We start from the raw sequence: 27,886 nt of genomic DNA on the forward strand, positions 1-27,886 counted from the left end.
AAAGCCCTACAGCTTGAGAGTCCGAGCGGAGAGACGACAGAGGGGGGGGAGGTCGAGGAGGAGGTCGAGGAGGAGGTCGAGGAGGACGAGGAGGAGGTCGAGGAGGTCGAGGAGATCGAGGAGATCGAGGTGGATACTCGGGAAGACAACGCTGACACTGTTGCTCAGGGCTGCGAGACGTATCGGTCACGTAACATCCACAACATGAACACACAGAACCTGAAACAAGTCGATCTGAACTTAAAAACGTGAGGGAGAGAAATCCTTAACTTCCTGTTACTTACACGACGACTTCCTGTCCAATTTTTTACAGAATTTAAAGTAAAATCCTTTCCTCTGGTTTACCTCTTTCTTTAACCGAGTGCATTTTCTCCAATTTACCCAAATCTAAAAAGGTTACAGCCTATACATGCGTTTCCAATGACATCACGCATAGTTCCGGCGGCCATTTTGAATACCGAAGTAGCTTTATGCAGTACTACAACATGTAACGATATCTTTACTCGGGATTGAAATGAAAGACAACAGTTGCACGTTTATGTGAAGAAACCAGTCAGTGTTTAAGCTGCTCAAGACGTTAGCATGCTACCGGTTAGCAACTGTCAGTGGCTTCAACACAATAACACTGAGGAAATCCTACAGTAACAGAGCTGAGCGGGTGCTATTCAGCTACCTGTGTTTAACGTGTTGCAGCTTAATGCTAACCGGTAGCATGCTAACGTCTGACTCACTGGTTTCTTCACATAAACTGTCACTGCCACTGTCAATCAGTTGTCTTTTAATAGAGTAGAGATATTGTTACATGTTGTAGTACTGCAGTACGGCATTCAAAATGGCCGCCATAACAACAAAGGTCACATGACTGAAAGGCAAAACGAAGACCTGCAAACCTGGCTTTTTTAGTTTTTCTTTTCGGACTTTTATGCTGCACTTTCACTGCTGTTTGGTCAATTATTTGTTGAGATTTTGTCGCTGTTTTTTAAGAAGATTTTAGATTTAGGCAAAGCCAGACTGGAGAAAATGTGCTCGGTTCGGGTTAGGAGGTGTTAAAGTCACCGCTCTATTTCCAATGGAACTTAAAGGCACTTCTTTTCCCACAGTAATGAAGCAAAATTAGTTTTATTCTCCTTTAATTTATTGTAAACTTTGTGGGAAAAACACTGTGTAATCTTTAAAGAGTTTGTATCGATTTCATGAAGTTGACTGGGATTTTGCTGACGTTCATTTTTAGCCTCTGAGCTAAACCTCACGAAATATGAACCTGACTCTGGATTTTCTTCCTCAGTTTCTTTAAATACAGATCGAGTTGAAGCGGTTTGGTTAAATATGGCGGCTTTGTGGACACGCTGCAGCCCGAGTTCGCGTCCGCTCAGTGGAAGAGCTCCTTTAGCTTTAGCCTCGCTCCTTTAGCCTGGCTCCTTTAGCCTGGCTCCTTTAGCTTCGCTCCTTTAGCCTGGCTCCTCTAGCTTTAGCCTCGCTCCTCTAGCCTCGCTCCTCTAGCTTTAGCCTCGCTCCTCTAGCCTGGCTCCTTTAGCCTGGCTCCTTTAGCCTAGCTCCTTTAGCTTTAGCCTCGCTCCTTTAGCTTTAGCCTCGCTCCTTTAGCTTTAGCCTCGCTCCTTTAGCTTCGCTCCTTTAGCCTGGCTCCTCTAGCTTTAGCCTCGCTCCTTTAGCTTCGCTCCTCTAGCCTCGCTCCTCTAGCCTCGCTCCTTTAGCCTCGCTCCTCTAGCTTTAGCCTAGCTCCTCTAGCCTCGCTCCTCTAACCTCGCTCCTCTAGCCTCGCTCCCTCCTCCGTCGCCCGGTTGAACCCTTAGGCCTGGTTATCCTTGTTTCTCCTTCTCCTCGCCCCCCGCCGCCGCCGCCGCCGCCGCCGCCGCTCCTCCCGCGTGCTGCTTCTTCCTGGCGCTCCTCTTCTTCTCGCGCTCCTGCCGCTCCTTCTCCTTCTTGGCGCGCTCCTTCTCCGCCTTCTCCCTGTCGCGCTTCTCCTTCATTCGCCGCCTCTCGTCGTCCTTGTCCTTCCTCTTCTCCTCTTTGGACTTCTTGGCCGCCTTCTTGCCGCCGCCCTCCTCCTCCTCCTCGGGCTGCGGGGGTTCCGGGGGCTTCCGGGCCTCGCAGGGCGGCAGGGGGGCGTTGTTGGCCGTGGGCGAGGGGATCTTGGGGGTGATCTGCTCGGAGACGACCTTGGGCGACGGCGAGAGCCTGCTGGGCTGCTGGGCGGTGCTCGGCGGAGGTTTGGCCGCGGACTCGTTCGTGACTAACGGGCTCTGGGGGGGGATCGGGGGCTTCGCGGCGGCGGCGGGAGGAGACTGGGGGGGGGAGTCTGCGCGGGTCGGCCCCGAGAACGAACTCTTTTTGGGCTGGGAGAAGAACGGAGCCTTGGAGGAGAAGAAGAAACTCAAGTTAGACGTGTTTACATCATAAAGTCACATTTCTGACTAAAAAGCATCTTTCACTCTTACACCCGCCTGAAGCATTCTGTCCCCTTATTACATAGGCGTGTGTAACACCTCATTTGAAAGCTAAGACCCACAAAACTGATCTTTGTTGCTGTGTTGTGTCACCTTTTGTATGTTTTTTCTTTCTTTTGTTGAATTTTTGTCACATTTTTGTTGATTTTTTGTCAATTTTTTGTTGAATTTTTGTTGAATTTTTGTCACATTTTTGTTGAATTTTTGTCACATTTTTGTCACATTTTTGTTGAATTTTTGTCACTTTTGTCGCGTTTACATTCTTGTTTTCTTCTCATTTCTTGTGGCTGCTTTTTACCCAAGAAGCTTTTTGATTCGGGTAAAGCCAAACAAGAGAAATTGTGGTCAGTTCAGGTGGGAGTGAAGAGGTTAACCCCCACCTGAACTGACCACATTTTCTCAAATCTAAAAGCTTCCTGAAAATAAACCTCAAAACAGCGATAAAAATGAGACAAATGCTGTAAACCTCATGTCTTTAGAGGAAATGCCTGTGTTGATTCTGTGGATTGTGTAAGTAAGTGTTAAGTAAGTGTTAAGTAAGTGTTAAGTAAGTGTTAAGTAAGTGTTGGGCCGTTGTGTGGCGAGGCGGGACACTTGCCTTGGACCTGCGGAAGCCGGGCAGCGACAGCAGGCTGGAGGAGGCGCGCAGGGGCCCCGGGGGGGGGACGGGGCTGCCCAGGAAGGAGAAGGAGCCCCCGGAGGCCAGCGAGGAGGCGCGGCGCTTGTGCTCGTAAACGTGCCGGGTGCCGTGGAGACGCCGCCCGGGCTGATGAGACAACTCGCCCCGAGACTCGCGCCACTTCCTCACCTGCACGCCGCACTCACGCTCGATCAGTGCCTCGGTGACGGGCAGGGTCACGATCTGAGGGGAGGAGAGGCCTCATTAGCCTCATTAGATATATCGTCTGCTACATGAAACTGCTGTACAATTTCAGTTTTAAATTTTTCAACATTGTTCAACACATGTTTCTGACATTAGTGACGAGTGTGAGGTCACAGTCCTGTTTCTGACATTAGTGACGAGTGTGAGGTCACAGTCCTGTTTCTGACATTAGTGACGAGTGTGAGACGTCACAGTCCTGTTTCTGACATTAGTGACGAGTGTGAGGTCACAGTCCTGTTTCTGACATTAGTGACGAGTGTGACGTCACAGTCCTGTTTCTGACATTAGCGACGAGTGTGACGTCACAGTCCTGTTTCTGACATTAGCGACGAGTGTGAGACGTCACAGTCCTGTTTCTGACATTAGCGACGAGTGTGAGACGTCACAGTCCTGTTTCTGACATTAGTGACGAGTGTGAGGTCACAGTCCTGTTTCTGACATTAGTGACGAGTGTGAGGTCACAGTCCTGTTTCTGACATTAGTGACGAGTGTGAGACGTCACAGTCCTGTTTCTGACATTAGTGACGAGTGTGAGATCACAGTCCTGTTTCTGACATTAGTGACGAGTGTGAGATCAGTCCTGTTTCTGACATTAGCGACGAGTGTGAGACGTCACAGTCCTGTTTCTGACATTAGTGACGAGCGTGAGACGTCACAGTCCTGTTTCTGACATTAGTGACGAGTGTGAGATCACAGTCCTGTTTCTGACATTAGTGACGAGTGTGAGATCACAGTCCTGTTTCTGACATTAGTGACGAGTGTGAGGTCACAGTCCTGTTTCTGACATTAGTGACGAGTGTGACGTCACAGTCCTGTTTCTGACATTAGTGACGAGTGTGAGATCAGTCCTGTTTCTGACATTAGCGACGAGTGTGAGACGTCACAGTCCTGTTTCTGACATTAGTGACGAGTGTGAGGTCACAGTCCTGTTTCTGACATTAGTGACGAGCGTGAGACGTCACAGTCCTGTTTCTGACATTAGTGACGAGTGTGAGATCACAGTCCTGTTTCTGACATTAGTGACGAGTGTGAGATCACAGTCCTGTTTCTGACATTAGTGACGAGTGTGAGGTCACAGTCCTGTTTCTGACATTAGTGACGAGTGTGACGTCACAGTCCTGTTTCTGACAGTGACGAGCGTGAGATCAGTCCTGTTTCTGACATTAGTGACGAGTGTGAGGTCACAGTCCTGTTTCTGACATTAGTGACGAGTGTGAGACGTCACAGTCCTGTTTCTGACATTAGTGACGAGTGTGAGACGTCACAGTCCTGTTTCTGACATTAGTGACGAGTGTGAGACGTCACAGTCCTGTTTCTGACATTAGTGACGAGTGTGAGATCAGTCCTGTTTCTGACATTAGTGACGAGTGTGAGGTCACAGTCCTGTTTCTGACATTAGTGACGAGTGTGAGACGTCACAGTCCTGTTTCTGACATTAGTGACGAGTGTGAGGTCACAGTCCTGTTTCTGACATTAGTGACGAGTGTGAGACGTCACAGTCCTGTTTCTGACATTAGTGACGAGTGTGAGATGTCACAGTCCTGTTTCTGACATTAGTGACGAGTGTGAGGTCACAGTCCTGTTTCTGACATTAGTGACGAGTGTGAGATGTCACAGTCCTGTTTCTGACATTAGTGACGAGTGTGACGTCACAGTCCTGTTTCTGACATTAGTGACGAGTGTGAGACGTCACAGTCCTGTTTCTGACATTAGTGACGAGTGTGAGGTCACAGTCCTGTTTCTGACATTAGTGACGAGTGTGAGATCACAGTCCTGTTTCTGACATTAGTGACGAGTGTGAGATCACAGTCCTGTTTCTGACATTAGTGACGAGTGTGAGATCACAGTCCTGTTTCTGACATTAGTGACGAGTGTGAGACGTCACAGTCCTGTTTCTGACATTAGTGACGAGTGTGAGACGTCACAGTCCTGTTTCTGACATTAGCGACGAGTGTGAGACGTCACAGTCCTGTTTCTGACATTAGTGACGAGTGTGAGATCACAGTCCTGTTTCTGACATTAGTGACGAGTGTGAGACGTCACAGTCCTGTTTCTGACATTAGTGACGAGTGTGAGATCACAGTCCTGTTTCTGACATTAGTGACGAGTGTGAGATCACAGTCCTGTTTCTGACATTAGTGACGAGTGTGACGTCACAGTCCTGTTTCTGACATTAGTGACGAGTGTGAGACGTCACAGTCCTGTTTCTGACATTAGTGACGAGTGTGTCCTCTTTCTGTGACGAGTGTGCCCTCCCGGGTGGTGGTCACCTCCTGCACCAGCACGTCCTCTCGGATCAGGTCTGGGGTGATGTTCCGGAGCCGCTCCATCGTCTCGTACATGCCCTGGACCTCCCGCAGTTTATCCACCGAGCCCAACATCTGCTTCAGGAGCACGAGGCCCACGCGGAACACGATCTTCACTCCTGAGGGACGCAGGAGGATCCAGTCAGAGCTCACAGGCGAACAGGGAGGAATATTTAATTTAGAGACACACATTTTTAACGTAAGATTTGCTCAGAGGGACTTTGGATCTGGTTTAGTTTTTTAATAAAATAGTTGTAGTGAAGTGCAATCTGTCAGGAATGAGGAGAAAACTAGATAAACATTTGAACACTTAAAGGGGCTTATTGATTTAAAACATATTTAAAGGTATACAGGAGGATTTTCACGAATTTTAGGAAAGAACCGCCCTCTCCACTTTTTAAAAAAAAAAGCTCAACGCTCTACCTGCCTCCGGGGAGGAAGAATCTCCCAAAAACACTCTGGTCTTGTTTCTCTCTTCTGAAGCCTTTCTCTTCTTCTCATACACTTCGAAGACACTTTTTCTCTTGCCCCTCTGCCATTTTCAACGCACGACGGCCTCACGTAGGCACATCACCAGAATGATTGACAATTAGGAGGACCAATCGTCTTGATGATCCACCCGGAAATAGAACATCCTCCGCTATACCTTTAAAAATGTCCTTTAATTTACAGGCAGTCAGAGAAGGAAGGACTGATATATGACTGACACATTTATGTATTAAAAAACAAACTATTAGTTAGACACACGTTATTTAACCTCTTAACTCCCGCCTGAACCGAGAGGATCTTTTTCCTCACGTCATCAGATTTTTTCCCTATAATTTTTTTGTTGGGTGTTCAACTCATTTTTGTAACTTTTTTGTCATTTTTTCGTCCATTTTTTTCAATTTCTTGTGACATTTTTGCCACTTTTTCATCAATTTTTTGTCACTTTTTTGTCACATTTCCATCATTGTTTTCATCTCAGTTTTGTTGCTATTTTCACAGCTTTTTTCCAGAAGCTTTTGGACTGGGGTGAAGCCAAACTGGAGAAAATGTGCTCGGTTCAGGTGGGAGTTAAGGGGTTAAAGTTGAAACTAGGGCTGAAACAACTAATCGATTAATCGACAACAAATCGATTATTGAAATAGTTGTCAACTATTTTAGTAATCGATTAATCGTTTTCTAGTAAACACTTAAAAAGAGCAAAAATTACATGAACACTTTTTTAAGTTAGGGTCTGTAGAGTTTTGTACGTTGAAAATTTCATAGATATCTGTCTGTGTCTCATCCAATTAATAAAGCAGAACTGGCACTGAGAGCCTCCAAAAACACTTTACAACACAGTTTAAGTTTACTCCATCAACATGTCCTCAAGAGATGCCACTTTAGCATTATGTGATTAAAAATAAATGAAAAAATACAATTTTAATACACCATTCACAGCCAAGCGATTAATCGATTAATCGTAAAAATAATAGGTAGATTAATCGATTACCAAAATAATCGTTAGTTGCAGCCCTAGTTGAAACACCAGTCTAAGTCAAAGGGAAGTCATTGTGAAAGACTGAATAAACCATGATGATGCTGTTTGGACGTTGCTAGAGCTTCTAAAGTGTCTGTGTAAAGGTGAGGCAGAGTCGTACCTTCACAGAAGAACATGTCCCAGACGCGCAGCACCGACGCCCAGGGCAGCGTCCGGGAGAAGATGCACATGAACCACTCCGTCATGTAGAGGATGGGGTCGATCTTGAACTTCTTCAGGTGACGATACGCCATGGGGCACGTGCGGCGCAGCAGCGAGAAGAAGATCTCCCCGTCCAGCTGGATCGCCTCCTAAAGGGCGGCACACGAGGATCAAGGGTCATCACAACCGGACGCACACGAGGGTCGAGAGTCATCACAACCCGACGCACACGAGGGTCAAGGGTCATCACAACCCGACGCACACGAGGGTCAAGGGTCATCACAACCCGACGCACACGAGGGTCAAGGGTCATCACAACCCGACGCACACGAGGGTCAAGGGTCATCACAACCCGACGCACACGAGGGTCAAGAGTCATCACAACCCGACGCACACGAGGGTCAAGAGTCATCACAACCCGACGCACACGAGGGTCAAGAGTCATCACAACCCGACGCACACGAGGGTCAAGAGTCATCACACCCCAAAGCACACGAGGGTCAAGAGTCATCACACCCCAAAGCACACGAGGGTCGAGAGTCATCACACCCCAACGCACACGAGGGTCAAGGGTCATCACAACCCGACGCACACGAGGGTCAAGGGTCATCACAACCCGACGCACACGAGGGTCAAGAGTCATCACACCCCGACGCACACGAGGGTCAAGAGTCATCACAACCCGACGCACACGAGGGTCAAGAGTCATCACAACCCGACGCACACGAGGGTCAAGAGTCATCACAACCCGACGCACACGAGGGTCAAGAGTCATCACAACCCGACGCACATGAGGGTCAAGAGTCATCACAACCCGACGCACACGAGGGTCAAGAGTCATCACAACCCGACGCACACGAGGGTCAAGGGTCATCACAACCCGACGCACACGAGGGTCAAGAGTCATCACAACCCGACGCACACGAGGGTCAAGAGTCATCACAACCCGACGCACACGAGGGTCAAGAGTCATCACAACCCGACGCACACGAGGGTCAAGAGTCATCACACCCCAAAGCACACGAGGGTCAAGAGTCATCACACCCCAAAGCACACGAGGGTCGAGAGTCATCACACCCCAACGCACACGAGGGTCAAGGGTCATCACAACCCGACGCACACGAGGGTCAAGGGTCATCACAACCCGACGCACACGAGGGTCAAGAGTCATCACACCCCGACGCACACGAGGGTCAAGAGTCATCACAACCCGACGCACACGAGGGTCAAGAGTCATCACAACCCGACGCACACGAGGGTCAAGAGTCATCACAACCCGACGCACACGAGGGTCAAGAGTCATCACAACCCGACGCACATGAGGGTCAAGAGTCATCACAACCCGACGCACACGAGGGTCAAGAGTCATCACAACCCGACGCACACGAGGGTCAAGAGTCATCACAACCCGACGCACACGAGGGTCAAGAGTCATCACACCCCCACGCACACGAGGGTCAAGAGTCATCAGACCCCGACGCACACGAGGGTCAAGAGTCATCACAACCCGTCGCACACGAGGGTCAAGAGTCATCACAACCCGACGCACACGAGGGTCAAGAGTCATCACACCCCAACGCACACGAGGGTCAAGAGTCATCACAACCCGACGCACACGAGGGTCAAGAGTCATCACACCCCAACGCACACGAGGGTCAAGAGTCATCACACCCCAAAGCACACGAGGGTCAAGAGTCATCACAACCCGACGCACACGAGGGTCAAGAGTCATCACACCCCAACGCACACGAGGGTCAAGAGTCATCACAACCCGACGCACACGAGGGTCAAGAGTCATCACAACCCGACGCACACGAGGGTCAAGAGTCATCACAACCCGACGCACACGAGGGTCAAGAGTCATCACAACCCGACGCACACGAGGGTCAAGAGTCATCACACCCCGACGCACACAAGGGTCAAGAGTCATCACAACCCAACGCACACGAGGGTCAAGAGTCATCACACCCCAACGCACACGAGGGTCAAGAGTCATCACACCCCGACGCACACGAGGGTCAAGAGTCATCACACCCCAACGCACACGAGGGTCAAGAGTCATCACAACCCGACACACACGAGGGTCAAGAGTCATCACAACCCGACACACACGAGGGTCAAGAGTCATCACACCCCGACGCACACGAGGGTCAAGAGTCATCACAACCCGAAACACACGAGGGTCGAGATTCATCACACCCCGACGCACACGAGGGTCAAGAGTCATCACAACCCGTCGCACACGAGGGTCAAGAGTCATCACAACTCAACGCACACGAGGGTCGAGAGTCATCACACCCCAACGCACACGAGGGTCGAGAGTCATCACAACCCAACGCACACGAGGGTCAAGAGTCATCACACCCCGACGCACACGAGGGTCGAGAGTCATCACACCCCAACGCACACGAGGGTCAAGAGTCATCACAACCCAACACACACGAGGGTCAAGAGTCATCACACCCCAACGCACACGAGGGTCAAGAGTCATCACACCCCGACGCACACGAGGGTCGAGAGTCATCACACCCCAACGCACACGAGGGTCAAGAGTCATCACAACCCAACGCACACGAGGGTCAAGAGTCATCACACCCCAACGCACACGAGGGTCAAGAGTCATCACAACCTAACGCACACGAGGGTCAAGAGTCATCACACCCCAACGCACACGAGGTTCAAGAGTCATCACACCCCAACGCACACGAGGGTCAAGAGTCATCACAACCCGTCGCACACGAGGGTCAAGAGTCATCACAACCCAACACACACGAGGGTCAAGAGTCATCACAACCCGTCGCACACGAGGGTCAAGAGTCATCACAACCCGTCGCACACGAGGGTCAAGAGTCATCACAACCCAACACACACGAGGGTCAAGAGTCATCACAACCCGACGCACACGAGGGTCAAGAGTCATCACAACCCGACGCACACGAGGGTCAAGAGTCATCACACCCCAACGCACACGAGGGTCAAGAGTCATCACACCCCGACGCACACGAGGGTCAAGAGTCATCACAACCCGACGCACACGAGGGTCAAGAGTCATCACACCCCGACGCACACGAGGGTCAAGAGTCATCACAACCCGACACACACGAGGGTCAAGAGTCATCACAACCTGACGCACACGAGGGTCGAGAGTCATCACAACCCAACGCACACGAGGGTCGAGAGTCATCACACCCCAACGCACACGAGGGTCAAGAGTCATCACACCCCGACGCACACGAGGGTCAAGAGTCATCACAACCCGACGCACACGAGGGTCGAGAGTCATCACACCCCAACGCACACGAGGGTCAAGAGTCATCACACCCCGACGCACACGAGGGTCAAGAGTCATCACAACCCGACACACACGAGGGTCAAGAGTCATCACAACCTGACGCACACGAGGGTCGAGAGTCATCACAACCCGACGCACACGAGGGTCAAGAGTCATCACACCCCAACGCACACGAGGGTCAAGAGTCATCACACCCCAAAGCACACGAGGGTCAAGAGTCATCACACCCCAACGCACACGAGGGTCAAGAGTCATCACACCCCAAAGCACACGAGGGTCGAGAGTCATCACACCCCAACGCACACGAGGGTCAAGAGTCATCACACCCCAACGCACACGAGGGTCAAGAGTCATCACACCCCAAAGCACACGAGGGTCAAGAGTCATCACACCCCAACGCACACGAGGGTCAAGAGTCATCACAACCCAACGCACACGAGGGTCAAGAGTCATCACAACCCGACGCACACGAGGGTCAAGAGTCATCACAACCCGACGCACACGAGGGTCAAGAGTCATCACAACCCAACGCACGTGAACGTCCACCATAACCTTTACATGTACACGGAGGCAGAAAACCTGGATCGGTGCATCTCCAGTACCCACTAAACAGGATTTAGTGTCCCTAATATAGCCCCCCTTGCTGTCACAGTCCAACACTGTGTCTCCAACTAGTCGCCAACTAGTCGCCAACTAGTCGCCAACTAGTCGCCAACTAGTCGCCAACTAGTCGCCAACTAGTCCCCAACTAGTCGCCAACTAGTCGCCAACTAGTCGCCAACTAGTCGCCAACTAGTCGCCAACTAGTCGCCAACTAGTCGCCAACTAGTCGCCAACTAGTCGCCAACTAGTCCCCAACTAGTCGCCAACTAGTCGCCAACTAGTCGCCAACTAGTCCCCAACTAGTCGCCAACTAGTCGCCAACTAGTCGCCAACTAGTCGCCAACTAGTCGCCAACTAGTCGCCAACTAGTCGCCAACTAGTCCCCAACTAGTCCCCAACTAGTCCCCAACTAATCCCAAACAAGTCCCCAACTAGTCCCCAACTAGTCGCCAGGCCGGTGACACAGGCCTTTGTATGTGCGTCATCAGTCCGACTCACCAGGCCGGCGCTGTAGTATCCGGGCAGGTACTTCTCACAGATCTGGACCAGGCACCAGAACGCTTGCTGGAAAACAACATGAGAAGCTGGTTACTCCTGGTTACTCCTGGTTACTCCTGGTTACTCCTGGTTACCCCTGGTTACCCCTGGTTACCCCTGGTTACCCCTGGTTACTCCTGGTTGCTCTCCAGACGGCCGGACAGAGGCTGTATCTGAATGTCCACACTATCCCCTATATAGTCACTATATAGTCACTATATAGTCACTATATAGGGGATAGTGTGGACATTGGGACACAGCCAGAGACTCTGCAGACTCACCTCTGCGGGCATGTGCATGAGCAGCACGGCGGCCACCGGCGCCTGGGCCTGGCAGTAACCCTCGTCCGGACGGTACACGGTGTAGGCCTTGAGGATCCGGTACAGGTCCTGCTGACTGAAACGCCACAGAGTGGGCAGAGCTTTAAACTGACCACAAGAGCTTTGGACAATTCTCTGACAAAACATTATCACGACTAGATTTGAAACATTACAAAAGCTAAAAAAAAATCGAAAGAAAACTGGACACAATGGGAAACCTTTAAGCAAATAAGAAAAGTGCAACTGAATGTGATTTCCTACATTTTTTCTCATACAGTAAAAACAGTAAAACAAATGTCATTATTTTGGATGAAAGTAGAATGTAATGGAGCGTAATGTGCAGTGATGGTGTTTTGTTTTACCCGTGTCCTCCTCGGGCGGCGAACATCTCGTGGAAGGGGAACTGTCTGTGCAGGTCCTTCTCGATGATGTCCAGCCACTTGGCCTCTCCCTGCTCTCGCTCCAGCTCCTACAGGAGGAAACAGAGTCAGGGCCGGACCAGCGACGACAGAGACAACAGAGGCTAAAGCTCCACTCTGAGCCGGAGACGATTCCCACGAGGCTCCTGCGGGACGGGAGTGGATTCCACCATTCATCCTGCCTCCTGCCCACGCGCCCCCACTTTGCACAGGGCTTTGTTATTATTTTACTGCTAAAATAACATAGAAAGAAACATCTAGCCATGACTAAAGGCTAAATACTGGTTTCAAGTTGCACATTATAGCAAATACTGTAATGTATTTTTCCTTTCAAAAGCAATCCTTTTCAAAGTCCTTGATTTGTAGAGAAGCTTTGGAGGCCCCCTTGTTTCCCTTCCCAAAGCTTGAATATATCCCTCTGCACTGTCCCCTTCGTTAGATGGTTTAACCCTTAACTCCCACCTGAACCGAGCACATTTTCACCAGTTTGGCTTTACCCCAATCCAAAAGACAAAAATGTGACAAAAAATGACAAAAATGTGATAAAAAAATGACAAAAAATAACCAAAAAATAATAAAAATGACAAAAAAATGAGAAAAAAATTGACAAAAAAATTGACAAAAAAATGACAAAAAATTGACAAAAAAATGACAAAAATGTGATAAAAAATGACCAAAAATGACCAAAAATAACCAAAAATAACCAAAAAATGACCAAAAAAAAGACAAATATGTCATAAAAATGACCAAAAAATGACAAAAAATTGACCAAAAAATGACAAAAAATTGGCAAAAAAAATGACAAAAATGCGACTAAAAAATGACAAAAATGTGATAAAAAAAAATGACAAAAAATTGGCAAAAAAAATGACAAAAATGTGATTAAAAAAAATGACAAAAAAGTTACAAAAATGAGTTGAATACCCAACAAAAAAATGATCTGATGACGTGAGGAAAAAGATCTTCTCGGTTCAGGCGGGAGTTAAGAGGTTAATATCTTGAATATGTCCCCCTGCTGCATATTTCATCCCTCTTTCCCTCAATCTGGAGGAAATCGCGCTGCTTTTGCTCCAATAAGAGTCACTCGCACGAGACACTCCAGCAGCAGAAAGTTTGACGGACCTAGCAACAGTAACTAAGTGGGCGGGGCTTTTGTTTTTGTTCTATTCCAGCTTCCTGCCCTCTGACCCAGTGCAGCAGTACGAGCAGGAGCAGTAGTTTTACCTCAAACTTCCCGGGGTTGGCCTGCAGCAGGTCGTGGCTGTTGGAGAGCAGCTGCCAGGCTCTGGCTCTGAGAGACGACGGGACGCCCTTCCTGCAGCGCATCTTCACCTGAAACAACAGCCATTTTAAAGCCAGATATAGTGTTGTAGGGCAGTAAACTGTATTTCAGCAGAAACGGTCCAGCTGCAGCTGTGAGGAAGTGATTCACCTCCGAGTCACTTTCTATAAATACAAACAGGTCCAGACAAAGAGTGGAAACGCTGCAAAAACAAGGGCTCTACACACACACACACACACACACACGGGTCTGAAACACGGACTCCAGACTCACACGGGTCTGAAACACAGACTCACACGGGTCTGAAACACAGACTCACACGGGTCTGAAACACAGACTCACACGGGTCTGAAACACGGACTCACACGGGTCTGAAACACAGACTCACACGGGTCTAAAACACAGACTCACACGTGTCTGAAACACAGACTCACATGGGTCTGAAACACAGACTCACACGGGTCTGAAACACGGACTCCAGACTCACACGGGTCTGAAACACAGACTCACACGGGTCTGAAACACAGACTCACTCGGGTCTGAAACACAGACTCACACGGGTCTGAAACACAGACTCACACGGGTCTGAAACACGGACTCACACGGGTCTGAAACACAGACTCACACGGGTCTGAAACACGGACTCCAGACTCACACGGGTCTGAAACACAGACTCACACGGGTCTGAAACACAGACTCACACGGGTCTGAAACACGGACTCACACGGGTCTAAAACACAGACTCACACGGGTCTAAAACACAGACTCACACGGGTCTGAAACACAGACTCACACGGGTCTGAAACACAGACTCACACGGGTCTGAAACACAGACTCACACGGGTCTGAAACACAGACTCACACGGGTCTGAAACACAGACTCACACGGGTCTGAAACACAGACTCACACGGGTCTGAAACACAGACTCACACGGGTCAGAAACACAGACTCACACGGGTCTAAAACACAGACTCACACGGGTCAGAAACACAGACTCACACGGGTCTGAAACACAGACTCCAGACTCATACGGGTCTGAAACACAGACTCCAGACTCATACGGGTCTGAAACACAGACTCCAGACTCATACGGGTCTGAAACACAGACTCACACGGGTCTGAAACACAGACTCACACGGGTCTGAAACACAGACTCACACGGGTCTGAAACACAGACTCCAGACTCATACGGGTCTGAAACACAGACTCACACGGGTCTGAAACACAGACTCACACGGGTCTGAAACACAGACTCACACGGGTCTAAAACACAGACTCACACGTGTCTGAAACACAGACTCACATGGGTCTGAAACACAGACTCACACGGGTCTGAAACACGGACTCCAGACTCACACGGGTCTGAAACACAGACTCACACGGGTCTGAAACACAGACTCACACGGGTCTGAAACACAGACTCACACGGGTCTGAAACACAGACTCACACGGGTCTGAAACACAGACTCCAGACTCACACAGGTCTGAAACACAGACTCACACGGGTCTGAAACACAGACTCACACGGGTCTGAAACACAGACTCATACGGGTCTGAAACACAGACTCACACGGGTCTGAAACACAGACTCACACGGGTCTGAAACACGGACTCACACGGGTCTGAAACACAGACTCACACGGGTCTGAAACACGGACTCACACGGGTCTGAAACACAGACTCACACGGGTCTGAAACACGGACTCCAGACTCACACGGGTCTGAAACACAGACTCACACGGGTCTGAAACACAGACTCACACGGGTCTGAAACACGGACTCACACGGGTCTAAAACACAGACTCACACGGGTCTAAAACACAGACTCACACGGGTCTGAAACACAGACTCACACGGGTCTGAAACACAGACTCACACGGGTCTGAAACACAGACTCACACGGGTCTGAAACACAGACTCACACGGGTCTGAAACACAGACTCACACGGGTCTGAAACACAGACTCACACGGGTCTGAAACACAGACTCCAGACTCATACGGGTCTGAAACACAGACTCACACGGGTCTGAAACACAGACTCACACGGGTCTGAAACACAGACTCACACGGGTCTGAAACACAGACTCCAGACTCATACGGGTCTGAAACACAGACTCACACGGGTCTGAAACACAGACTCACACAGGTCTGAAACACAGACTCACACGGGTCTGAAACACAGACTCACACGGGTCTGAAACACAGACTCCAGACTCATACGGGTCTGAAACACAGACTCACACGGGTCTGAAACACAGACTCACACGGGTCTGAAACACAGACTCACACGTGTCTGAAACACAGACTCCAGACTCACACAGGTCTGAAACACAGACTCACACGGGTCTGAAACACGGACTCACACGGGTCTGAAACTCAGACTCACACGGGTCTGAAACACGGACTCACACGGGTCTGAAACACAGACTCACATGGGTCTGAAACACGGACTCACACGGGTCTGAAACACGGACTCACACGGGTCTGAAACACAGACTCACACGGGTCTGAAACACAGACTCACACGGGTCTGAAACACAGACTCACACGGGTCTGAAACACAGACTCACACGGGTCTGAAACACAGACTCACACGGGTCTGAAACACAGACTCACACGGGTCTGAAACACAGACTCACACGGGTCTGAAACACAGACTCCAGACTCACACAGGTCTGAAACACAGACTCACACGGGTCTGAAACACAGACTCACACGGGTCTGAAACACAGACTCACACGGGTCTGAAACACAGACTCACACGGGTCTGAAACACAGACTCACACGGGTCTGAAACACAGACTCACACGGGTCTGAAACACAGACTCACACGGGTCTGAAACACGGACTCCAGACTCACACAGGTCTGAAACACAGACTCACACGGGTCTGAAACACAGACTCACACGGGTCTGAAACACAGACTCCAGACTCACACGGGTCTGAAACACAGACTCACACGGGTCTGAAACACAGACTCACACGGGTCTGAAACACAGACTCACACGGGTCTGAAACACAGACTCACACGGGTCTGAAACACAGACTCACACGGGTCTGAAACACAGACTCACACGTGTCTGAAACACAGACTCACACGGGTCTGAAACACAGACTCACACGGGTCTGAAACACAGACTCACACGGGTCTGAAACACAGACTCACACGTGTCTGAAACAAAGACTCACACGGGTCTGAAACACAGACTCACACGGGTCTGAAACACAGACTCCAGACTCATACGGGTCTGAAACACAGACTCCAGATGCTCCAGCCGTAAAGGGTGACCTTGTTGCTGTGAAGCGTTGGTTCTTACCTTCTGAAAGCGGTGCTTGACCCATTTGTCCCAGTGATTAAACATGTCCAGCCACTTCATCTCACGCTGCCGGGACACCTCCACTCGCATATCCTTCTCCCTGGAACCACAGATCAGGAACATCAGAAACATGAGGAACATCAGGAACATGAGGAACATCAGAAACACGAGGAACATTTAGCAAAATCATAACTTTCTCATGTACAGGTGTTTTTTACACTGAGGGAGGGGAAGGAGGTGAAGGAGGTGTCATTGTATCTGCCTGGTTCACCTTGTGCTGTAACAGCCTCATAAATGTGCAGTTTTGTGCTCGGGGCGGGAGGAACAGCGCCCACGCGATCTGACCAATGACGCTCGACTATGGTATAAAAACGTCTGTATATCATTAATTCAACCAATCAGAGACGCGCAATAATAAATCTCTGATGGGCGTGGCCTCAGCGCCATCGGGGATTAAACAGGTGAAAGACGAGGAAGCGTCTCCTGTAAACAAACACGAGGAGCAGCTCTGAGCTCACGGACGATCGGAGGAAAAACTTCTCATCTGAGAGACGGAGAAGCTTCGTGTTGTTTCCTGAGAGGAGGTGAAGGATTTAGTCAAACTAATGGACTTGGGACAACTTTCTTCCGTCAGAAGTCACGTCTAAACGGACTTTCCTGGAGGTAGCATGACAATGCTAACTAGCTCGTCTGCTTTAGCTGCTGCTTGTTTATCTCACACTTTGGGACAACGTTATGTCCCAGGACGTGGACATTTATGGAGAGAAGATTCAGGACCGTGAGGAGGAGCTCCAGGTGCTACAGGTGGAGCTCCAGGTGCTACAGGAGGAGGAGCTCCAGGTGCTACAGGTGGAGCTCCAGGTGCTACAGGAGGAGGAGCTCCAGGTGCTACAGGAGGAGGAGCTCCAGGTGCTACAGGAGGAGGAGCTCCAGGTGCTACAGGTGGAGCTCCAGGTGCTACAAGTGGAGCTCCAGGTGCTACAGGAGGAGGAGCTCCAGGTGCTACAGGAGGAGCTCCAGGTGCTACAGGAGGAGCTCCAGGTGTTACAGGAGGAGGACTCTCTTCTAAACGTGAGCTGCACATTATTTCTGAGCGCATCATTTGTCTGACGGTTTATACGGGTTTAAACCTGTGGCTCTGAGGCTCATAATGAAACCACAGCAGGCCTGGGACTAAAACTGTGCATGAAATCAAAGAGGAAACACCTCCTGCCTTTGTTCTGGTTCTGTTGGTGCAAAACACAAATACAGTGCCTCTCGTAAGTATTCATACACCTTGAACTTTTGCACATTTTGTCATGTTTACAGCCCTAAACATTTTTTTTACTGAACGTTCACACACAAGTAACAAACAACTGTGAAGTGAAAGCAAAATGATACATGATTCTGTTATTTTTCAAAAAATAGAAAAGTGAAAAGTGGGGCGTGCATAAGTATTCATACAGCATTTTCTGAGTGCATTAAATTGCCTTTAAAACCTTCCTCATGACTCCAGAATGTTCACACCTTGGCCTAACGGTTAAATAGAGGCCACCTGTGTGTAATCTACTCTCAGTTTAATTACAGCTGTTCTTTTAGGCCCTCAGAGCTGTGGTCGGAGTGTGTTGTTCACTAAACAACATCATGAAGGTCAAGGAGCACCAGAGAGGTCAGGGATAAAGCTGTGGAGAAGTTTAAAGCAGCATTAAGTTATACAAAGATTTCCCAAGATTTAAACATCTCCCGGAGCAACTGTTCAATCCATCATTCAGAAATGGAAAGAGTAAAGCACCACTGCCAACTTACCAAGACACGGCTGTTCACGTAAACTAACAAACTGAACAAGGAGACACTGGTGAGAAATACAACCAAGTGCCCCAAAATAACTCTGGAGGAGCTGTGAAGTCCTGCCGCTGAGCTGGGGGAATCTGTACATGGGACAACTATAAGTCGTATCTACACAAATCTGGCCTTCATGGACGAGTGGAAGAAGAAAGACATTATTGAAAGGAGGCCATATAAAATCCTGTTTAAAGTTTGCTAAGAGTCATATGGAGGACATAGCTCCATGTGGAAGAAGGAGCTTTGGTCAGATGAGACAAACGTTATGTATGGAGCAAACCTAACACTGCTCATGGTCCTGAGTGCACCATCCCCAGTGTCAAATATACGGGGGGGGGAGCATCATGCTGTGGGGCTGCTTTTCCTCAGCGGGGACGGGGGAGATTGTAAGAATAGTTGGGTCAAAGTCCTGACCTAAATCCTATTGAAAATCTGTGGAAAGACCTGAAAACTGCTGTTCACAAACGCTCTCCTTCTAATGTGACAGAGCTGGAGTTGTTTTGTAAAGATGAATGGGCTAAAATGTCAGTCTCTACATGTGCAAATCTTGTAGAGTCAGACCCCAAAAGACTTGCTGCTGTTATTGCAGTAAAAGGGGGTTCCACAAAGGATTCATTCATGCTGTATGAATACTTATGCACGCCCCACTGTTCACTTTTCTATTTTATAAAAAATAACAGAATCATGTATCATTTTGCTTTCACTTCACAGTTGTTTGTTACTTGTGTGTGAATGTTCAGTAAAAAAATAAAAATAAAATCTTCATGTTTAGGGCTTGTAAACATGACAAAATATGCAAAAGTTCAAGGTGTATGAATACTTAGAGGCTCTGTATGTATAGTGACTATCGTTACACTTTTATTTCATTCACTCAGAAAAAAAGATTCTCCATAAGCACAAATACTTGTTTATTTTTTAGTTGAATAAAACTAAACAATAAGTTTTGAATATATTTTACATAAAATAATGATATTAAATGCCCAAAGATAACTTTCTTTTTTAAGTTAAAAACAATGTTTATAAGTATCTTCTAAAATATAATTGAAGGTAGGTAGAGGCAACAGCGCCCCTGGTTTTCACATCACCAGCCGCCACTGCAGCGGACATGACACTTGAAACATTTCTAAATGTCACACTGAAGCTGTGATTGGAACATCATGATCTCGTCTCCGCCGTGCGATGGTTCAAAGAGGGAACTGTAGCTACGATCAAACGTTCGTCATTCAGGCTCCAGAGGGCCTGTGTTTCTCTGAGAAATCGTGGTGTTTATTTCCACGGACAGTGTTGAGTGAGTAAAGTAAAATGCTTGGTGTTCATGCCTGGGCTGTGACTCTGCTGGAGCTGGATTCTCTTCACAGATCATCGCTGCAGTGAGAGGCTCACTCTGACACCAGCATCAGCCGGTGTAGCTACGACGGTTCTACATTTATTTGTCCCGGTCTCACTGTACGAGCTCCGACTGAAGATTTGTATTTGATAATCCCCAGAACATTTTACAGTGAATTAAAACTTGTGAAGAGGTTAAAACACGTCCATAGACCAGCCCCATCCCAGTTACTAAGGCGTGTCATGAAGTGCTTCCCTTTACTGTCCCTTAATCCCATTTCCTCGCGGGTGGAGATGTTCCTGGTGATAAAGTTTGACTGAGTGATTTAGCTGAACGTCGCTAAAAGCCGCGAATCAATAAGCAGTAAATTATTCAGCAGTGGGGGGGTCGTTACAGCAGATGAGTCCAGACGTGTGCCTCTGTCTGCTGTGTCTGCTCACGCCCTAAACTCTGAGCTCTTTGTTTCACACGTTTGCCTATAAATAGTAAAACTTAGCTTTGTTTTTGTCTCTTCATCCGTCAGCGTCAGACAGATTCACGTCTAAAAATAGAGATGCGTAAAAAGTTCAGCCAAAGTGTGACCGATACTTACAACTTACACGTGAGAACTATTATTAGATCTTCGTCACTGTTTGTCTCATCTCAAAGCACGGAGACTTTTGGACGACGGCTCACGACTTTCACAAACAAAACTCGGGATTAGATCTGTAAAATCTGTGTAAAGTCCTTCCTAATGCAGCGGAGCCTGTAAAGTCTGATGGAGCGACTACAGGGCAGATGTTGTTGAAGAGTGGAATGAAAACGGCCCTAAAGTTTAGTCCCTTTGCTCAAAATCCACATCAGCCTCTGGGCAGATTCTCACCTAATGCCTTTGCTTAAACCCTGTCGTCCAGGGCCTGCACCCCCGAGAGTGTTGGACAAACATGAACTACAATACTGTTAATCATGGACGGGAACTGTGACATCTTTTCTATACCAATACTTGAATGATACTTATAATATACCGTAAATTCTCTAATACTGGCCTGTATTCCATTAGAGGCCGGGTTCGCGGCTGGCGGAGGCAAATTAAAGCCGGTCTCTAAAACAGGCCGGGGCTTTTACACGCCAGCGCACACGGCGGCTCACGGCGGCTCACGGCGGCTCACGGCGGCGCACACACCAGCACGAGCCGGCGTCGACGCACTGGACACAAGCCGAGAGCGGCAGAAAACAGGCTGTGACTCCAGTTCATTATTATACTGCACTATGTTTCATTTGGACTTGGTCTCCAGAGCTACAGCCAAATCTAACCAACAGCCATGATTTACGTAAAGGATTAAACAACGAGGAGCCGCATTAGACGGTTATAACGCACGACGCGGAGTCAAGAACACCACGACACAGTGTTGTTCCTCCTGCATTATAACGTCTAACGCGGCTCCTCGTTGTTTAATCCGTTTATACCAGGGTCCCACAAACGTAACATTTATAATAAATGTGTTTTTCATTGACTAAAGTCACTAAAATCTGCCAGACTACGGGACTATTTTGTGTGGGTTATTAGCCGGTCACTGAAGGCTGGTCTCAGAGCGAGTCTTTCTCCGCAGCTATTACGAGGATCTCAGTCAGGCTCAACGACACAACATCAGCACAGAATCACAACACAACAGGACTAACCCGGAAACACTTTTCCCTGGAAGGAAACACCGATATGCGGCACTCGTGGGCAGGAGTTATTTACCTTTTATGCCGTTTAACCTGAAGCTAGCTAGCTAGCTCAACGAGCTCAACTGTTTATGGAAACAGCTGCGGTGGAGTCGCTCACACCTGGGCCCCCCCAACTCAAACTTTTATGTTTGACTTTACTAATCCAGACAAAGATGCTTCAATGCAGGATCATTTTATGTACGCCTGAAAATGATGAATAGCCTTAACCGTTTCCAATAGAAATGTAAAGCTCATATGTTATTAACAGTAGCTAACCTAGCTGCTCACTCTCCTCTACAAACATTTAGCAAACACTAAATCCATCTCATACGTTCCTGTCAGTCACTAATTACGCCTTTATCTGATTCAGCTGTGTCAGGCGTTGCTATGGCGACGCCACAGCGGAGTGATATCCCAGTGATTTAACTACCGGACTATGTGTGCGGTTATACCAAAATAATGCACCAGCCAATCAGAATCCAGTATTCACCCAGACCATGGTATAAGTTATTATTATAGTACTAAAAAAAAGGTATAGGTAGTATTTTAACTCCCATATATTAAGTGTATGAACAAACTGGAAATATATTAGGTCCAAATGTAGAGCAATAAAAAATAAATATTGGATTAATGCCTACACAGCAGCCTTCTTTTTTCGTACCGAATCGATAAGGAGAATCGATAACAGTAGTAGTATCGATAAATCCTTAACCAAACCCATCCCTAGAGGTGAAACAACTAGAAGTTTTCCAACTTTTTCCCAAACACTTTTCAACATTTTCGGATTGAACTGAAACTGAAGATTTCATAAGTTCCTCTATCCCACACTGGTTCACCGTGCGGCTCTTACCCGGTCTCGCTGTACTGGCTGCCCCCCAGGAAGCCGTACTTGTCGGTGCGTCTCACCGCGAGGCCGTTGACCTCCGAGTCCGAGCCCACGGAGCTGCCGTCGTCGCCCAGGCCCGACAGGGACTCCAGCGTGCCCGACATGAGGCTGGCGCTCTCCAGGTAGCTGAGCGTGTCGGGCGCCGGGTGCGTCCGGGCCACGGGGGGCGCCACCGGGGTCCAGTCGGCGCCCGCGGGTTCGTTTATGAGCGGGACGCTGGGGCCGGGGATGCCGTCCGCGGGGGGTGGCGGGAGGTCCGACTGCGGTGCTACTTCTGGAGTTACTTTCGGAGTTACTTTGTGAGGATCTTCTTCCGTCAACATTTGCGTGACGTTTTCCGTGACTTCTTTCGTGACATTTTTTGTGACTTCTTGCGTGACTTCTTGTGGGACTTTTTTCGCGACTTCTTGCGTGACTTCTTGCGTGACTTTTCGAGTAACTTCTTGCGTGACTTCTTGTGGGACTTTTTTCGGGACTTCTTGCGTGACTTCTTGCGTGACTTTTCGAGTAACTTCTTGCGTGACTTCTTGTGGGACTTTTTTCGGGACTTCTTGCGTGACTTCTTGAGTAACTTCCTGCGTGACTTCTTGTGGGACTTTTTTCGGGACTTCTTGCGTGACTTCTTGAGTAACTTCCTGCGTGACTTCTTGAGTAACTTCCTGCGTGACTTCTCGAGTAACTTCCTGCGTGACTTCTTGTGGGACTTTTTTCGTGAATTCTTGCGTGACTTCTTGCGTGACTTCTTGCGTGACTTCTCGTTTAACTTCTTGCGTGACTTCTCGAGGAACTTCTTGCGTGACTTCTTGCGTGACTTCTTTCGTGACTTCTTTCGTGACTTCTTCTGTGACTTCTCGCCTTATTTGCCGTAAAGCCTGCGCCGCTTCCTGCTGCACGAGTTTGGAATCGGAAAGGGGAACGATCTGCGGCTGCTCCTTCCAAACCTCCGCGTTCCCCGAGCTCTGCGTGACGCGAACGCTCGGGTAAAGGCTCGGCGCCGTTTCGGGAGGAGACGGCGGATCCCGTGCGTTTGCGATTCCCGCGCTCACGTGATTCCCCGGTCGTTGCAGGTCTTTCCCGGGACCCGACGAAGGGGCGGCGTTTCCGGGCGTGGCTTTGGCGTTGGCCGCTGGGGCCTTGTTGCCGTAGAGCGATGATTTGGGGATGGGCGGCGTGGGGGCGGCGGCGGCGGCGGGAGCGGGAGGGAGGGGCTCGGACAGCGCCGGGGGAGACGGGGGCAAAGCGGAGAGCTCGGCCATCGCTCCGATCACGCCTTCACTGCAAGACAACGGGAAGTTCAATTAGTTATCGAGGTAAAGTACAGATAAGACACATGTTACTCCAATAAAAGGAAATACTACTTTCAAATGAGAGGTTACTCTGGCCTGTAGGCTGTGAGCTCCAAGAAGAAGCGTTTGGATTTGGGTAAAGCCAAACTGGAGGAAATGTGCTCGGTTCAGGTGGGGGTTAACCTCTTAACTCCCGCCTGAACCGAGAGGATCTTTTTCCTCACGTCAGCAGATTTTTTCTGTTGAGTGTTCAACTCATTTTTGTAACTTTTTTGTCATTTTTTTTTTTCACATTTTTCTCACATTTTTGTAATTATTTTCTCACATTTTTATCACATTTTTGTCACTTTTTTGTCACTTTTTTATCACATTTTTATCACTTTTTTTGTCACTTTTTTGTCACATTTTTATCACATTTTTATCACATTTTTGTCACATTTTTGTCACATTTTTGTCACATTTTTATCACATTTTTATCACATTTTTGTCATATTTTTGTCACATTTTTGTCACATTTTTGTCACATTTTTATCACATTTTTGTCATATTTTTCTCACATTTTTCTCACATTTTTCTCACATTTTTCTCACATTTTTCTCACATTTTTCTCACATTTTTATCACATTTTGTAATTTTTTCTTCTATTTTTTGTCTTTTGTCAAATTTCTGTCATTTTTTTGGTCCATTTTTTCGTCAATTTCTTGTGACATTTTTGCCACTTTTTCATCAATTTTTCGTCACTTTTTTGTCAATTTTTCGTCACTTTTTTGTCACATTTCCATCATTGTTTTCGTCTCAGTTTTGTTGCTATTTTCTAAGGCTGCAACGACGCGTCGACGTCGTCGACGTCGTCGATTACGTAAATACGTCGACGCCGTTTTTGTGCGTCGACGCGTCGCTTGTTTACATTTCACTTCCAGCGTGGCTGCGCGTAATGCAAACGCTGCGACCTAAGGGGAAAAAGCACGGCAAAAGTCGTCAAAAGTGTGGGAGTATTTCCAGAAACGGCCTAATAATGTTGTTGTTTGCACACTGTCGAGCGGAAATGTCATATCACAGCAGCACAACTAACCTGGCTAACGCCAGACTGCTGTGTGCGCTCCAATCATTTCGAACTGCAATATCACTTGTGATTTTAGTCTGGCGTTAGCCAGGCTACAGCACAACGGCTATGAGCGAACATGTGAAACGAAAACACCCGCGGCCGCAAGGGCCCCGTATCTCAGTCAAACTACGGTGTTGTTTCACTGATTAATCAACGCGTTGTTACGGGGACAGGCTCTTCCAGCGCGCACTCACTCTCAGCCTACTTTGCCACATATAAAACCAAAACGGAGCAGTCTGCAAGTGAATGAGCTGGAGAGGCCGACCGCCTTCCCCGTCTCTCCCAACACGCGAGTAGGCTACTTCTCCGCTCGTGCCCCGCTCGGCCGTCTGTCTCCCGGTTCTCGTTTCGCCTCATGCTGCCCTCATGCGCGGCTGCATCCCGTCCCCGTGTCCCGGGCGCTGTTCTCATGTTTTCTCTGAGCGGACTCGGGGCATCGGCCACACACTCATTTAAACTCTCTTGTTGTTGTGTCTGGCGGAGAATCAGGACAGTAGTTTGATGATAGACGAGAGTAAAGCCGTGTCCGTGGCCTTTTTGTCTCAAAGAGGAGTTGAATCCACATGGTTCTCACGAGCACAGTAACTTACAGTAACTCTGGTTCTCTGAATGTGCACAGTCTATAACGAGTTGGGCGACTCACAGGCTAATTCTCAGTGGTCAGACAGAAATAACCGTCAGGAGCAGGTTTCAGTTAGTTTTAAATCAGCGGTTCACAAACTGTGGGTCAGGGCCAGAAGTGAGAGAATGGGCCCATTTGCCATTTCCTATTTTAAAAAGTGGGGAAAATAGACTACTAGTAAATAAATATATAAAAGCCATGCCATTTGGACACATCAATGTTTTTTTCTTCATTTTAAATGAAAAAATAATCGGTAACATGAAAAATAATCGATAGATTAATCGAAAAAATAATCGATAGATTAATCGATTAATCGAAAAAATAATCGATAGATTAATCGATAGAAAAATAATCGTTAGTTGCAGCCTTACTATTTTCACACCTTTTTTCCAGAAGCTTTTGGATTGGGGTAAAGCCAAACTGGAGAAAATGTGCTCGGTTCAGGTGGGCTTGAAAAAGTCCATTTTGCATAATACCCCCCTTTAACATTCAAAACTAAAGCCTAAATATAATGATATATATTATATAACAATATAATAATACAAAAAGACTGTATCGGATCGGTATCGGCCAGATGAAGTGTCAAAATATCGGATCGGTGCCTCCCTCCTCCTCACAGAACATTTGCAGGTCTGGTTTCCTTCACAGACCGAAGCAGGAAAAGAGTCACCAGTAAGAGCTTTGAATCGTGATCAAACAATCCCACAAAAGTGAGATCATGCGACGGCCCATTGTCGTCCTCTGGCCCCGCCCGACTTCAGGACGTGTTTGTAAAGCTGTGATTACAGGTTAGCAGCTGTTACTCACAGTAAAGCACACGCACCTCACGCCGACACGGGACGATGAACATAATGTGTGTGCAGCCTGATCTCGCCCCCTCAGACTGCCATTACCACTCACTCTGCCCTGAGTCTGAGCTGAACGCTGCTGCAGGGACGGGGGGACAACAGGGGGGAGGCGTCTCCGTGGGGGGGCTCTAAGCTGCTGACTGTAGGTGACGCGCTGCCTGTGGGGGAGGCAACAGTGTTCACTATGAGAGACACACAGATCCGTTTTTATTTATGTTGTTAACCTCTTACCACCCGCCTAAACCAAATGCATTCTGTCCTCTTTGGCTATAGGCCTGTGTAACACCTCATTTGAAAGCTAAGACCCACAAAACTGATCTTTTTCCTCACGTTGTTGCTGTGTTGTGTCACCTTTTGTATGTTTTTTCTTTCTTTCTTTTTTTTTTTCATTTTTGTCACATTTTTGTTGAATTTTTGTAATTTTTTTTGTAATTTTTTCGTTGATTTTTGTCACTTTTTTTGTTGATTTTTGTCACTTTTTTTGTTGATTTTTGTCACTTTTTGTCATTTTTTTGTTGATTTTTGTCACTTTTTTTGTTTAATTTTTGTCATTTTTTTCTTGAGTTTTTGTCGCATTTTTGACATTTTTTTCTTGAGTTTTTGTCACTTTTTTGTTGAATTTTTGTTGAATTTTTGTCACATTTTTGTCCTTTTTTTGTTGAATTTTTGTCATTTTTTTGTTGAATTTTTGACATTTTTTTGTTGAATTTTTGTCACATTTTTGTCACTTTTTTGTTGAATTTTTGTCACTTTTTTGTCACGTTTTTGTTGAATTTTTGTCACATTTTTGTCACTTTTTTGTTGAATTTTTGTCACTTTTTTGTTGAATTTTTGTCACTTTTTTGTCACGTTTTTGTTGAATTTTTGTCACATTTGTCGCGTTTACATCCTTGTTTTCTTCTCATTTTTTGTGGCTGTTTTGGTGCTTTTTTCCCAAGAAGCTCTTTGATTGGGGTAAAGCCAAACTGGAGAAAATGGGATCCGTTCAGGTGGGAGTTAAGAGGTTAAAATCAGCAAAAGAGCAAAGAGTGTTTACTTTAAAGGCGCACTGTGAAACATTTTGGACTGTACTGTTGCCATCAGTACAAAACATGTTCCTAATGAGCAGCTCAGAACATGCTGTTACTGTAGTGGATAATCACAAATGTATCAGGATGAGAAGAAAACCTGTTTAAATCTCAAATTCTCCTGCCTTTACTCACATCTCCAT

At 47.8% G+C, this 27,886-nt stretch overlaps 1 protein-coding gene across 1 annotated transcript; it reads right to left on the bottom strand.

Annotated features, from left to right (window-relative positions):
* Positions 1-1,769: 1,769 nt before the first annotated feature.
* Positions 1,770-27,886, bottom strand: tbc1d10b (TBC1 domain family, member 10b; the record flags this gene model as incomplete). The annotated part of the gene is made up of 12 exons (XM_079564760.1): positions 1,770-2,372; positions 3,064-3,327; positions 5,619-5,773; positions 7,280-7,469; positions 11,714-11,779; positions 12,034-12,148; positions 12,435-12,541; positions 13,716-13,823; positions 17,093-17,192; positions 22,780-24,090; positions 26,652-26,834; positions 27,879-27,886. 12 exons carry the CDS (start codon positions 27,884-27,886, stop codon positions 1,818-1,820), a joined length of 3,162 nt encoding a protein of 1,053 aa, XP_079420886.1. The 3' UTR covers positions 1,770-1,817.

This window comes from Gobius niger (genome assembly GCF_951799975.1).
Source record: "Gobius niger genome assembly, chromosome: 10".
NCBI lineage: Eukaryota > Metazoa > Chordata > Actinopteri > Gobiiformes > Gobiidae > Gobius > Gobius niger.